General features: G+C 34.3%; 1 protein-coding gene and 1 long non-coding RNA gene across 2 annotated transcripts; one reads left to right on the top strand and one right to left on the bottom strand.

The window, feature by feature from the left end:
- Window positions 1-538: 538 nt before the first annotated feature.
- Window positions 539-4,468, top strand: LOC117690254 (uncharacterized). Its single transcript, XM_066068515.1, has one exon. The coding sequence runs from the start codon at window positions 1,649-1,651 to the stop codon at window positions 3,650-3,652; it is 2,004 nt and encodes a 667-aa protein (XP_065924587.1). The 5' UTR covers window positions 539-1,648; the 3' UTR covers window positions 3,653-4,468.
- Window positions 4,469-5,044: 576 nt separating this feature from the next.
- On the bottom strand, window positions 5,045-5,688 carry LOC136270874 (uncharacterized). Its single transcript, XR_010708752.1, has 2 exons — window positions 5,426-5,688; window positions 5,045-5,081 (listed from the first exon to the last, which is right to left on the bottom strand). It is a non-coding gene; the product is annotated as an uncharacterized lncRNA (long non-coding RNA).
- Window positions 5,689-16,704: the final 11,016 nt, after the last annotated feature.

Raw genomic sequence — 16,704 nt, forward strand, 5'->3', positions numbered from 1 at the left:
CTAGATGTTTTATAACATTTAGGAAAGGAAGAGATAAGAAAAAAAAATTACCACCACAAGTACCAAAAAAAGCTATATACGCCTAATTTATGATAGTTTTTTTTTAAATATAAGTTGATATTTTTAAATTAAAATTTGTTAAACAATGCATATACATGTAAAAACGTTTTTAAAAATAAGAACAGTAATCAGATTCATAAAGATTTCAGTCTTGTCAGATTCTATATGAACCGTCCAGTAAGCGACTACAGATAACTGATCGTAAAAAAAGGGGCCGTTTACAATTTAGGAAAAGGGCTTCATAGACATCGTAATCATGCATTTGGTTTTTAACCAGGTTTTCCGTAAAAAAGATCCAGCTACTACTAGTAAAGTGATGAAAATGGCAGGCAGGCGGCTGCCAAAAGAGTATCAAGTATATTGTACAGATCTCCAACGGTTTTCAAAAGGGGAGTTTTTGTTTTGCATTCAATTGCATTTATATAGAATTATATCAGAGTTGTGCATATTACTTGGACTTTGATTTTTGATACTTTTTCCGAAAAATACCAGCTGTTTAACGTATTCATTTTTTGATTTTGCATAATATTTTATATAGAGTACCCCTTTTCTCTGGATAGGTTGTTCATCAATTCAGGGTATTTTTGGGATCTACTAGTATATAGTAGAGGAGACTAAAACATTTGTAAAACATGACCATATTGGCCCAACGCTAGGGCCTTAACCCCTTACCCTGGAACCATACATTTCAGTTTAGAAACATGAACATTATACCCATGCATTAGGTTTTTCTCCCACACATATTGCATGCAGAAGTAGCAATTATTTTTTTTTCGAAAACCTGGCGTGTTTTGGATATTTGGTCACGCCCATGAGGCCCCTGACAGGGAAGCTAGGTTTATAAACTTCAAAATTTACCTGCATCTTGCACTACAGAAGCTTAATACCAAAGATGGTTGTAGTGGCCCTGTACATGTATTGAAAAAAAGTTCAAATTGTAACGTTTTGACCTGAATGACACACGACGATGGCTAGAAACCAATGACAAAAGGTCACCTGGGTGAGAATAAAACAAGGTAAAAATTTAATTTTTTACTTTAATAATAGAATTGCCATACTTTAATTTGGATTTTTCTTTACATTGCAGTCTGAACAATTCACAATCTAGTCTGGACAAGTCTAGTCTGAAATTAATTCTTTTCCTTAAACCAAAAAAGGGAAGGACATAACTGTAGGAATATGAATCCTATGGTCAGCTATTACTCTGAAAACCTTTAATTTCTAATTGGAGTTTAGCGGGGTTTTTTTTATTCTTTACATACATGTACATTTATACATTCAATTACATCAAAATTTAATCCAAACATTTTTTATTTCCTTAAATGTCAAACTTCCGTTTTCAAGATAGAGTTGTATATGAACATAACACCATTAATTTCCTCAGATTTTTTATTTCTTTCAACATGGAGTCTTTCCTCCCACAAATGTAAGTGCATTAAATTGTTATCTTAATTAGTTTATAAAAGATTTAAGCAATAGAAGTACTTCTTCCAGTTGATGATTTGTAGATATTTGTGAATAATGTGAATGAAAAACAAAAAAGATAAGTTTCCAATATATACATTTCAATAACGACAGATGTGAGGGAATGCAACACATGTCCAAGTCCGTGTTTGTGGTACTGTGTCAGTTAGTTGGGACATCACAACAAGTGACCATGAGGAGGGAGATGATTGACATCGCGGAGATGATCGATAGACGAATCACGCATCAGAATACGGACATGTTGATGCTGAGTGGAAGCTATAGAGAAGGATTCAGACTGAAGGGATCAGATATTGACACGATGATCTGGCCAAACAGCCACCGAGTAATCATGGACGTGTCTCAGTCTGAGTATTACAACACAGCCAATACAGCCTTGATTCTCTCTGAGAGTTCTGAGAGTCCACCAGGATTCATTTTACTTCAGTTACTGACACCATTTGCAAGCAAAACCGCCAATTCAGCATGTGTCAGAATGAATGGTAGACCTTATATATCTAGTTCTACATACAGAGAGTTAACTTTATCGATCTTATCAGATCGTAATTCTACACTACATGGACCCTGCAGTAGTGGTAACATAGCAGGTGATGAATACGACATTGCTCACTGTTTTGTTAGTGACTTTTGGCCTCCCTCTGTTTCCCTATGGACAGACAGATGTCACTCATGGCCTAATCCTCAAGTTGTTGATGACATTGTCAGAAATGGATGTCATTTTGTAGCAATAGGACACCCATTAGGACCTCATGAAAATGAAGAATGGAGAATTTCTTTTTCTCGTGCAGAATATAAACTTGTGTCGTCAATGAACCACTGTCAGTTTTTGACATATGGGTTGTTAAAACTTTTCTTAAAAGAAGTTCTAAACCAACAATCAGATGAAACCAGTAAACTGCTGTGCTCCTATCACATGAAGACAACAGTTTTCTGGACAATTCAACAAAACACATTACCTTACTGGAGTCCACAAAATCTCCTGGGTGGTTTCTGGCTCTGCTTTAAACTCCTCCTTAAATGGGTGTATGAGGGGATCTGTCCAAACTTTTTCATCCCACAAAACAACCTGTTTCTGACAAAAGTCCATGGCTCAGCACAAAACAGATTGTTCTTACAGTTACATGAATTGTACAAGAAAGGTCTGGCCTGTCTGTTACAGAGTTCCTCTATCAGGTCCTACATCATTGAAGTCCTGTACAATCCTAGACTTTCTATTTGTATGATGATGTCCGAAGCTGCTTATGATGAAGAAGTGGCCTTTGAGTCCTTAAAATGTGTACATGCAATTGTGAATCCATGCCATATTACCAAAAAAATACACATATTAGAACAGTTTGTAGAGTCGCCAATGACACAATATCAAGTTTTGGTCTTACAGAAATTTACATCCTCTGTCCTTCACCGAACCTCTTTTCTCTTACAAAATATGTACACATTCGCAGGTGTCAATAAACAGCTGTATATTGTAGACAAAATTTCCTGTCACATGCTGAAATTAACAGCCAAGTTTGGGTGTATTTCTGATATGTTGTACATTGCCATGTATTATTACAAGACACTCAGATACAGAGAAGCTTTATCTGTTTTAGAGATGACAAAGGTCAAGTTAGCACAGCCATATCTGATGTATAATAGACATGTAGACAGAGAGAGGTATAATGAGTCTGTAGGAGGACAGTCCTGGTCTACAAAGATGAGACAGGCTGTAGCACAGGATATCATACTTAAATCCGAAATCTGTTATATCAATGAACTATTACCAGAGCAAAAGTGTGTACAGAAAGGAGGGAATACATTACAAATTCCAGTGTTTGTAATGTTACATTTCCTAAAGTTTTTGTGTTACAGACACATTGATACGACATTATCACAGGCAGCTCTAGATGAGTTACAGGTCGTAGTCCACAATGATCAGGGGATGTATGTAGATGATCTACTCAGAGACATCTCCTGGGAAATCCTGGGGATCTGTCAACAGATGACAGGGAACCTTCAGGCTGCTCTTTACTCGTATCAACAATCACTCACACAGTATCCACTCCAAAGGATACAAACTGCTACACAGAGGAGAATACATGAGGTGGTCCAGTTAATACTACACCAGTAAATATTTACATTTTCCCGTGTCGTTGTCTTAATAACTACGAATCGATTTTGTAACGTATCGCCCAGTACAGTTATCATTCACGTGGTTCGGGTGCAAGAAGGGGTTTGGATAATTATACAAAATAAAATAAAGTGAAAATGTCAAGTACTTAATATTTGATTGAAAAATATTTTAAATAATATAAATATAGGTAGTATGTAATCATTTTTGAGTATTATAAGGTGATCAAATAACGTTAGGGCGTAATCGAATCTATCATAAAGCCCCTTGGGCTTTATTGGATTTGATCACCCCGGCCTTATTTGATCATCCAAAAATACTTCAAGAATGATTCCTTATTTCTTAAATAAATCAGTAATTTGGGTTATGGATCTGTCATATAGTAAGAATCCATCGACAAAATCAATATGTATATGTAGATTTATGCGTAGATTTCCATGCAGTTACGTTATGTGCAACGTAAAATCCATACAGATATACAGTGTATATAAACATGCATGTACGTAGGAGTGCAGTGCAATTGTTGCCAATGAATTAGAATTAGGTTAAGAAAACGACGTGTTGTTCGACAAGATTTAATACAATGTGATTCGGGGATTTTTTTTGGTTTAGATTTGATGTTCCATTTCTGTGATTTTTCTACAGCCAATTTTTCTCAATTATAAAGCCACGGGTTTATTTAAAAAACGGAGGAAAATCATTACATTTCTGAATAGCTGAATTCTGTCATATATCACAGTGCGTTGCTTTAGTGTGGCTCGACACATCAGTGCATTACATGTATTTGCTAGATTAATTAAGAATCATTTTTGAAAATTTGTTGTCTTTTTTTTTTTTTTTTTTTTTTTTTGTTTTGTTTTGTTTTGTTTTTTTTGGGGGGAGTGGGGTACTTTTTTTTTTATCAGAAACCGGAAACATTGTTTCCAAGTCACTGAATGTTTGAGTAAATGAAATTATTATATATATAGATATCTGTATCATTATGTAGCGTACATTAATCAACACTTCCATTGTATGGATTATACCGAATTTTAACTCTCTTTGAGAACCCATGCGAAAAATACCTGTTGTATGTAAACATAAACACTGTTTGCTAATCAGACTGCCATAATGCCCACAAATCATACAGAAAACCCGCTGGGCAAAAGTTAACCGGCCATGCTGAAACTCTAGCGCCGAAAGTATCGGAGAAAAAATCCTAAAATAACCATTGAACATCTAGGAAGAAAGTGGGTGATTGTAAATTTCCAGTAAAGATCATATAAATTATAATCTAACAGTTAAGAATTTCATGATTGGGGGGGGGGGGGGGTTGGTAGGAAACATTTTTTTGGATAGGTATACTCCCCCCCTATTCTGCCTTTGCCTACAGATAGTTAACCAACACAACAATCCAGTGCTTCGTATTTATTGTGTATGCGGTAAAAAACTGAAACAAAAACAAAGTATGAATTACTCATACGTTCTCAAAAACAATGTACATGTAAAGACAAAATGCATATAATAATAGTTGTAATGAAAGAATAGAAATGAAAAAAATAACAGTATTGAAGATAAGGTCCAAAACAATGAATTTTAACACAAATGGGTTTCCATAGAAAATTGTAACAAACGTACGTTATTTACTTAGATTGACAATGACAATAATGGCGTTCCATACTTTTTAGAGATAATGAGAAATTTACTTATAAACTGCATTTATATAAAATACAAAACAGTAAACATATAAATGAATAGCCGCGTATGTAATATAAATCAACAGAAACTACTTACAGTGTGTGGCAGCATAGGAATACGAAAAACATGTTGGGTGAACTAAGTGTCCTTGTGTGGGTCACACAAACAACAAAACAGGAAGTCAACAATTAGGAAAAGTAACTCTAAATCATATAATGAAAGGATAACTCTAGGTTCAAAAAAGAAAGATAACTGCAGAAAATACATATCAATATGATAATGGAAGATAACTCTAAATGTTTTTAGATAATAATTAAACTTTAGCAAAATACACATTTCAAAATCTTGTAAACAATACACCCCCCCACGCACGGATTAGGATTTTCATAATTTTGGAAAATAGGTTTTCTGTTCGCAATAATTCTGAGGATTAGTCTAGCCCCCCACTTTCAATTTGCTTCCGACGCCAGTGCATGTAGGCTCTTATTATGAGATACAACGTTAACTGTTTTCGGTATACGTCAGAGTTTGATTGATGATGTGTTTGTGAAAAACATTTTTCGCGACAAAGCCAAGTGATGTATACAGTTACTCAATATATTATATATGGCTTATAGTGTTTGATACGAAAGCCGAGAAGGATCATTCGAGATTCGAGATTCAAAATACGAGATTCGAAATACGAGATTCGAGATTCGAAATTCGAGATTCAATATCTAAATTAACCAATCAAATCATGGATCTGAAACCTGTATCCTAGCAACATCAAACTGTTCTAAATAAAGATCATTCGTACATGCTCTTTCCTACAAATAAATGTCTTAATAGCTCTTATATTGTGGTTATAAAATGGTTAAATTAACATTGATAAATTGACCCCACACAGGATAAACAATTAAATTAGTGATAACACTGTGGGCTTTGCAAATCTATGTGATTTTGTTTGTCCTGTATGTATTTTCCCCCCGAACCATATTAACCCGTTGTGTATTCGCCCCAACTGTGTAAAAATCGGCTCGCGAAGAAAGATCTGTTTAATCCAAATAATAAAAACTGAGTGTGGTTTTAGCTATGAAACGAAATTCATTGAAATAATCGACATGTCAAAATATAGGTTATCATAAAGTTTTAAACCATAGAAGATATAATGATTTACAACCTCAACGACAACAATCCAGATAGGAATAGGAATATTTCATGTTTTTTTTATCATTTTCGCTAGCTAATGTAAGACATCACAAATACCCCAAACCCCCTCACGGAAAAGAAAATGCTAGGTGATGCATTCCACACACCACTCATAGTTTCTTTATTTGATGTTCTGTGTGTATGGCGACAGAAAAAATTAGCTACGCTTATGAAGTTCTCTACCATAACCGCATTTTTACACAAAAGGGGTGAATAAACCCGGGTTTTAAACTATTACTGGTGGTGAAATACCCCAGGGTTCAAACGCATCAGGTGGAAATGCACCAGGGCAAACAAAATCACTTAGATCCGCGAAGCATTATTACTAGTCTACTTAGATATTCTGTGTAAAAGAAAATACAAATAATTATTTAGTTAGGTAGGGAGAAGTGAACATAGCATTTATTTGTAGGAAAGAGCATGTACCAATGATCTTTATTTAGAACAGTTTGATGTTGCTAGGATACAGGTTTCAGATCCATGATTTGATTGGTTAATTTAGATATTGAATCTCGAATTTCGAATCTCGAATCTCGTATTTCGAATCTCGTATTTCGAATCTCGTATTTTGAATCTCGAATCTCGAATGATCCTTCTCGGCTTTCGTAGTTTGACGCCTAACATCGTCCTAGATTACGTGAAAATAAAGTCTTGGGTCAAAAGATCTTAACTCTTGGGGTTCGATAGCTATTGTTTTGTTTAGGGACTGTCTGTCTCTTAAATGTTAAAATTTTAATCAATTTATTTCTGTTTTTGCTTGTTCTTGAGCGATGCTAAATGGCTTGCAATTTCTGATTAAATAAACAAATATTAAATGTTTTTATTAAAGAAATAAAATTTTTTTTCACAAGTGTCTCGTTTCTAGCTTGTTCAATACCTTATCTAGTAAATATCATTATATCAGAAATTCCTTTTTAAGTTCCGTTTTCTACGAAAGCTTCATTATCAAAATAAAATGAAAATATCACGTAAAAATATTTTACTTGTTAAATCTTTTTTTTATTTTAAAGATTAAGCCGATTAGACTTTCGTAGTTTTCCCGTTTCGAGTTTTAGCGGCATCCGGTAGATTCCCAGCCATCGCACGGATTTGGAATAAATACTCTTTCGGGAAATGGCATGCTCGATTTTGTGTTCACTATTCTTTAATTAAACTAGACTTTGACCCGTGCGTGCACGGGTAGACATTGTATATGATATCGGACATTTACGAAATAGAAACATTGACACACCGTATTGTTGCCATTTACATAATAAAGCTTTAAGCCTACAATAAAACTATTAATTTTACTAAACTCTGCTTAGTTAGAATAATCTAACTGTGTCTCGGGACACCAGGCTGAAGCTAGCAGCCACTAACAGCAGCCACTAAGCCCGTAGAAGGTAGCAGCCAATAAGGATATTCATCAAAGTACTGAGAGTACTCGAACAGAAAAATATATAATATTTCCTGGTCTCAAATTTGGGCTATAGGGGTACCACCAATTGGCTTCCAGGGGTTCTGGCTCATTTCAGGGGTTTACATCTCACTTACGATTGACCACAAGAACTTGAAAACACTAAGATTAGGTAGAGGACCTCAGGAGGTATTCATAATAAGCGTAAGAGGACACCTATGACCCCTACAAGGGTTCAGTTAGATAGCTCTCCCGAACTTTGTTATATTTTAGCATTTCACAATGATATAGGGGTGAAATGTTAAAAGATGACAAATTTCGGGTGAGATAGTTAAACTTATGTAGGGGTCGTATGTGCCCTATGACGCTTAAAGTGACAACCTCCTGAGGTCCTCTACCTAATCCCAGTGTTTCCAAGTTATTGTGATCAAGCTTAAGTCAGACATAAACCCCTGAAATAAACCAGAACCCCTGGGAGCCACTTGGTTGTAACCCTATTGCATAAATTTGAGACAGGTAAATAACAGCCCCATAGGTCCTCTACACTACCCTGGTATTTGTTTGATGCACACTTCAAAGATAAGGTAGATAATGAACCACTTTTCACCCCTATATCATTGTGAAATGTTAAAAAATGCAAAGTTTTGGTGAGCTAACTGGACTCTTGCAGGGGTCATAGGTGCCCTCTAACGCTTATTATGAATACCTCCTGAGGTCCTCCACCTAATCCCAGTGTTTCCAAGTTATTGGGATGATATGATTTCCGGATTTTTTAAAGGAATTTCCGTTAATTATTAATTAGCGAAGCTTGATTGAGAAAAAATAAAAACAAATTGGTAAACAGATCTTGGTTAGTGCCAATAATGTTTAGAATATATAAATCAAATGACAGTACTCTTCCGATTTCTCGGTATTAAAGCCCAAAAATTCGAGCCTACTATTTTAATATAATAGTACAGATTCTTTGAAAACAATCCTTGATTTATACAAAATTTATGCACACACTGCAAAACTTTATTTTGTTGTTACCTTACATTTGTATCCGCAACAAATAACCCAGGTCTACACTAGCGAGATCAGAAACCATTGCATAACCATTCCGTCATTAAAAAATGAAAGAAAAACATACACTCATACACAGTTAATAATTGAAATTCTCTCTCGAAAAAGATTGTGATAAATAGCAAACAAAAAACATGAAAGTAATATGTTAGTAACTGTTGTGATAATATCAGCAATATTCATTGGTGAAAAACTGTCAATCCTAGAACAACCAACTAGTATATTTCCGTGAAAAAGATTGAGGAGGCAGCAAGCGTAGGAATATTTACATTACGGAGGGGGGGGGGGGGGTATTAAGAAATCGTTAATTTTGTTTTCTTTCATGTAAGACCACACTGATATCATTTTTTGATCGTCGTACCTCGCGCGCTCGTATTTTAATAAAACTGTACATGTAATACAATGTATTATAATCAATTTCCCCTTCCAAGAAATAATGCGGCGATTTCTATATTATATTTCCGGCCTATTTTCGTATTTTCATTAGTTTTTAATTTAGAAATCAGAAACAAGTAGAAAAAAAAAGTGCCGCCTGAAAAATTTTGCCTGACAAAAAAAACCCAACATTTTATCGCTCGCTCGCTCCTACCTTTTTCCATTCAATGTCCGACGAACAAAAAAAATTATATTGCTGTGGCCTAATGCGTGCTCAATCTAAATCGATATTCAAAACACTTTTTTAATGTTGTACCTGATAATTAAGAATGTAACTATATTTTTCTGATCAATTGTGTAAAGAGTAACTATAGTAATATATCTTGAATAGATAGCAAGTATGGTGACATACTTTTGCTCCTTGCACACAGGTCATTGATCTATCAAATATGTCGACATGCAAGAAAAATAAAAACATGCTCAGGTGCAGAAAATGGGAGGGGGTTAGTTGAATGAAATTTATGTATGCATTCGGGGTTCTTTTCACAGGAATAGGAGTGAATAGAGAAGTTAAGAGCAAAGTATTGGAGGATACAGCCTTTGGAATCTCCTGAATTTTTGACATGTTATAGAATAAAATGAAAACTTGGAATTAGCCTCAATATTGGTGTTCCCGTAAAGCATTATTCAAACTGAATGACTCAGCTAGGTGACCTAATAAATCTGAGTTGATAATCTTCTGCTCATAACTCAAAATCTTTATACATACATGTATACTTAAAATAATATTTCTGAGTATATTAACCCATATTGTCTTGTGCAGAAATAAGGACTAGCTCGCAAATGACAAAAAAGCAAGTAAATTAAAGCTTCAAAGATTTTAATAAGAGAAAAAGAATATTTTACATGGATGTTTATTATAAATTAAATGCTGGTCAGAGTACTACATGTAGCAATACATGTATTTTTAATTCAGTTTTAAAACTAAGACTTGATTGATGAATTTTTCGGCGTATACAATTATATCAACAATTTTAATGGTTGTGAAAATGTCAAAGCATTTGTAAGTAGGTATTATCGATTAATGGGACAAAAACAAAAACAGAGAATTTAAGAAAGTTTATCGGTGACTTAAACGCCATTATTGTATATAGAATTATATCAGAGTTGTGCATATTACTTGGGCTTTGATTTTTTATACTTTTTCCGAAAAATACCAGCTGTTTAACGTATTCATTTTTTTTTTAATTTTGCATAAAATTTTATATAGAGTACCCCTTTTATCCTGATAGGTTGTTTATCAATTCAGGGTATTATAGGGATCTACTAGTATATAGTAGAGGAGACTAAAACATTTGTAAAACATGACCAAATTGGCCCCACGCTAGTGCCTAAACCCCTTACCCTGGAACCATAAATTTCACAGTTTAGAAACATGAACATTATACCTATGCATTAGGTTTTTCTCCCACACATGCGGAAGTATAGCGAATATTTTTTTTTTGAAAACCTGGAGTTTTTAGGATATATGGTCACGCCCATGAGGTCCCTGACAGGGAAGCTAGGTTTATAAACTTCGAAATTTACCTGCATCCTGCACTACAGAAGCTCAATACCAAAGATGGTTGCAGTTGGCCCTGTACATGTAGTTTAAAAAGTTCAAATTGTAACGTTGTCACCTGAATGACACGACGATGGATAGAGACCAAAGGCAAAAGGTCACCTGATTGAGAATAAAACAACGTAAATATTGATTACTTTTTCTTTATTAATAGAATTGCCATACTTTAATTTGGATTTTTCATTACATTGCAGTCTGAACAATTCACAATCTAGTCTGAACAGTCTTGTCTGAAATTATTTCATTTCATTAAACCAACAAAAGGAAGGACATAACTGTAGGAATATGAATCCTATGGTCAGCTCTTACTCTAAAAACCATATTTCTAATTGGAGTTTAGCGGGTTTTTATTCTTTACGTACACGTTTATTTATACAGTTACATCAAAATTTAATCCAAACATTTTTTATTTCCTTAAATGTCAAACTTCCGTCTTTAAGACAGAGATGTATATAAAAATAACACGATTAATTTCCTCAGATGTATTAATTTTTTCAACATGGAGTCTTTCCTCCCACAAATGTAAGTGCATTAAGTTTATAAAAGATTTAAGCAATATAAATACTTCTTCCAGTTGATGTTTTGTAGATATTGTGAATAATATGAATGAAAAACAAAAAGATAACTTTCCAATATATACATTTCAATAACGACAGATTTGAGGGAATGCAACACATGTCCGAGTCTGTGTTTGTGGTACTGTGTCAGATAGTTGGGACCGCACAACAAGTGACCATCAGGAGGGAGATGGCGGACATCTCGGAGATGATCGGTAGACGAATCAAACATCACGGTATGTTCATTTCGATGATGAGTGGAAGCAATAGAGAAGGATTTAGACTAAAGGGATCAGATTATGACATTATGTACTGGCCAAACAACCACCGAGTGATCATGGACGTGTCTCAGTCTGAGTATTACAACACAGCCAATACAGCCTTGATTCTCTCTGACAGTTCTAAGAGTCTACCAGGATTCACTTTACTTCGTTTTTTTACACCATTCGCTAACCCATTCGTCATTTCAGCATGTGTCAGAATGAAAAATAGACTCTATATATCTAGTTCTCTTTACAGAGAGTTAACTTGTTCCTCAGTAGTTCCTAATTCTACAGTACATGGACCCTGCAGTAGTGGTAACCTAGCAGGAAAGGAATACGACATTGCTCAGTGTTTTGTTAGTGACTTTTGGCCTCACTCTGTCTCCCAATGGACAAACAGATGTCACTCATGGCCTATTCCTGAGGTTGTTGATGACATTGTCAGTAATGGATGTCACTTTGTAGCAATAGGACACCCATTAGGACCTCATGAAAATGAAGAATGGAGAATTTCTTTTTCTCGTGCAGAATATAAACTTGTGTCGTCAATGAACCACTGTCAGTTTTTGACATATGGGTTGTTAAAACTTTTCTTAAAAGAAGTTCTAAACCAACAATCAGATGAAACCAGTAAACTGCTGTGCTCCTATCACATGAAGACAACAGTTTTCTGGACAATTCAGCAAAACACATTACCTCACTGGAGTCCACAAAATCTCCTGGGTGGTTTCTGGCTCTGCTTTAAACTCCTCCTTAAATGGGTGTATGAGGGGATCTGTCCAAACTTTTTCATCCCACAAAACAACCTGTTTCTGACAAAGGTCAATGGCTCAGCACAAAACATATTGTTCTTACAGTTACATGAATTGTACAAGAAAGGTCTGGCCTGTCTGTTACAGAGTTCCTCTATCAGGTCCTACATCATTTATATCCTGTACAACCCTAGACTTTCAATTTGTACAAATGAGAGTATGATGATGTCTGAAGTTCATTATGATAAAGAAGTGGCCTTGGAGTCCACAGCTTGTTCTTATAGCCTTGCGATTCGTTGCCATATTACCAAAACCATACACATAATAGAACAGTTTGTAGATTCTCCAATGACACAATTACAAGTTGTGGTCTTACAGAGATTTACATCCTATGTCCTTCACAAAATCTCTTTTCTATTACAAAATATGTACACTTTTACAGGTTTCAATAAACAGCTGTATATTGTAGACAAAATATCTTATCATATGTTGAAATTAACAGCCAAGTTCGGGTGTATTTCTGATATGTTGTACATTGCCATATATTATTACAAGACACTCAGATACAGCGAAGCTTTATCTGTTATAGAGATGACAAAGGTCAAGTTAGCTCAGCCTTATCTGATGTATAAGGGAGGTGTACACAGAGAGAGGTATAATGAGTCTGTAGGAGGACGGTCCTGGTCTACAAAGATGAGACAGGCTGTAGCACAGGATATCTTCCTTAATCCCGAAATCTGTTATTTCAGTGAACTATTACCAGAACAACAATCTGCACTAAAGAGCGATTCATATGTGTTAACTATCCCAGTGTTTGTAATGTTACATTTCCTAAAGTTTTTGTGTTACAGACATATTGATACGACATCATCACAAGCAGCTTTAAATGAATTACAGTTCCTAATCCACCATGATCAGGGGATTTATGTAGGTAATCTATACAGAGACATCTCCTGGGAAATCCTGGGGATCTGTCAACAGATGACAGGGAACCTTCAGGCTGCTCTTTACTCGTATCAACAATCACTCGCACAGTATCCATTACACAAGATACAAACTGCTACACAGAGGAGAATACATGATGTGGTCCAGTCAACACTACACCAGTAAATATTTACATTTTCCAGTGTCGTTGTCTGTGATAACACCACGAATCGATTTTGTTATGTATAGCCCAATACAGTTCATCAATCACTCAATCACGTAGTTCGGGTGCAAGAAGGGGTTTGGATAATTATACAAACTAAGATGAAGTGAAAATGTCAATTACTTAATAATTGACTGAAAAATAGTTTAAATAATATAAAAATAGGTAGTAAGGAATCATTTATAAGTATTATAAGGTGATCAAATAACGATTGGGCGTGATCGAATCCATCATGAATGGAACACATGTGATAGTGTAAAACACTTACATTATATTCGAACATTTATTGGATTTGATCACACCGGCCTTATTTGATCATCTTAAAATATTTATTTAAGAATGATTCCTTATTTCTTAAATTAATCAGTAATCTTGGATTATAGATCTGTCATAGTAAAAATCGATTGACAAAATTAATATGTATATGTAGACTTATGCGTAGGTTTCCATGCAGTTAAAATTATGTGCAAAGTAATATCCCTAGTATATATCTCTCCTTAATCATATGTACATGATATACAGTGTATATAAACATACAGACATGTACTTTGGAGCACAGTGCTTCAAATATGGTTTATTGTTTGTATCTGTAATATATTTTTAATGACTTTCTTTCTTTGTAATATATTGAATAAAAGCAGTGTGTCTTCCTTTCCTCAAGTTGTTAATTTAGATTGTAATTGTTGCCAGCGAATTAGAATTAGCTTAAGAAAACGACGTGTAGTTTGACAAGATAAATCAATTTAATACAATTTGATCCGTTTTTATGTTTAATTGGTTTTGATGTTCCATTTCTGTGATTTTTCTATAGCCATTTTATCTCAATTATAAAGCCACGGATCCATTTTTAAAAAAAACGGGGGAAAATCATTTCATTTTTTGAATAGCCGAATTCTGTCAAATATCACAGTGCTTTACTTTAGTGTGGCTCGATACATTAATGCATTATTTGCTAGATTAATAAAGAATCATTTCTGATTTTGTTGTTGTTGTGGGGTTTTTTTGTTTTGTCTTGTTTTTTTTTTTTTGGGGGGGGGGGATACTTTTTTTTTTATCAGAAACCGGAAACATTGTTTCCAAGTCACTGAATGTTTGAGTAAATGAAATTATTATACATATAGATTGCTGTATAATTATGTAGCGTACATTAATCAACAGTTCTATTGTATGGATTATGCCGAATTTTAACTCTCTTTGAGAACCTATGCGAAAAATACCCGTTCTATGTAAAAATAAACACTGTTTGCTAAACAGACTACCATAATGCCTACAAATCATACAGAAAACCCGCTGGGCAAATGTTAACCGGCCATGGTAAAACTCTAGCGCCGAAGAAAGTGTCAAGAAAGTGTGTGATGGTAAATATTCGGTAAAGATCATATTAAATCCTAATTTAACAGTTTAGATTAAACAAAATTAAAAACATTTAAAATAGCAGAGTTCCTTGCAAAGCACGAGTTTTTAAGGTCTTTCGTTGCAGCGTGATGTGACGCATTACAAAGAAATAATCTGGCCACTATCCTATATTAGAGGTTTGTTCATGTAGGCCCTTATTATGAGATAGATTATAGTTTATTACAGTAACTATATGAGATACAATTGTTTTCAGTATATGTCAGAATGTGGTTCATGATGATGTGTTTGTGAAATACAATTTTCGCGACAAAGCCAAGTGATGTATGTATAAACATATACAGTTACTCGATATATTATCGAAATGATGATATTGGACATTTTTGTATTATATAGCTTATAGAGTTTGACGCATAACACCCTTAGGTCAAGAGATCCTAACTGTTGGGGTTCCGATAGCTATTGTTTTGTCTAGGGACTATCTGTCTCTAAAATATTAAACTTTCAATCAATTTATTTCTGTTTGTGCGACTATCTTGTTTTTGAGCGATGCAAAATGGCTTACAATTTCTGATTAAATAAACAAACATTGAAAGTTTTTATGAAAGAAATTAATTTTTTTTTTCACAAGTGTCTCGTTTCTAGCTTGTTGAATACCTTATCTAGTACATGTTAATATCATTATATCAGAAATTCCTTTTTTAAGTTCTGTTTTATACGAAATCTTCATCATCAAAATAAAATGAAAATATCACCTAAAAATATTTTACTTGTTAAATCTTCTTTTTTATTTTAAGATTAAGCCGATTAGACTTTCGTAGTTTTTCCCGTTTCGAGTTTTAGCGGCATCCGGTAGATTCCCAGCAATCACACGGATTTGGAACAAATACTCTTTCGGGAAATGGCATGCCCGATTTTGTATTTACTATTCTTTAATTAAACTAGACTTTGACCCGTGCGTGCACAGGTTGACTTTGTTTATGGCATTTACGAAATCATGAGATACACCGTATTGTTGCCATTTACATAATAAAGCTTTAAGCCTACAATAATGCTATTAATTTCATTAAAGTTTGCTTAGTTAGAATAATCTGTGTCTCGGGACAGGCCTATGCTCACGTTTACCCGTAATATAGCATAAAATTGCAGAATCGCTCCGAAACGATTTTGGAGAAAATTAATGAATCTGCATTGAAAATGACAGTCAAATTATTCATAATAAACCATTTTAATTAAGGCTGTAAATACCTTTCATCTAAAAAAATTAACTCATATTAATGAAGAAATCAACACTTTCTCCAGCAACGTTTTTCACTCGCTGCGAGTTGACATTCGGAACTCTCAGGATTTTGTCATATTAAATGCACTGAGTTAGAGTTATCTCACGTATTTCCTATGATGAACAGAATATATATTATATATATGACAAATTTTCAATGAAAATTTACACGTATTTGTTATATCGTGTCCGAGTTTATCCATGCAATTGTAATATAGTGGAAACAAAACTAAAGGGCCTCCCGTGATTTAGCGTGAATGTAATGCGCATGCGCAAGATTGTAAAATCCGAGAAATCCATATGATTTCCGGATTTTTAAAAGGAATTTTCGTTGTCATTAATTAGCGAAGCTTGATTGAGAAAAAATAAAAACAAATTGGTA

The sequence above is a fragment of the Magallana gigas genome, chromosome 8 (genome assembly GCF_963853765.1).
Source record: "Magallana gigas chromosome 8, xbMagGiga1.1, whole genome shotgun sequence".
Taxonomy (NCBI): domain Eukaryota; kingdom Metazoa; phylum Mollusca; class Bivalvia; order Ostreida; family Ostreidae; genus Magallana; species Magallana gigas.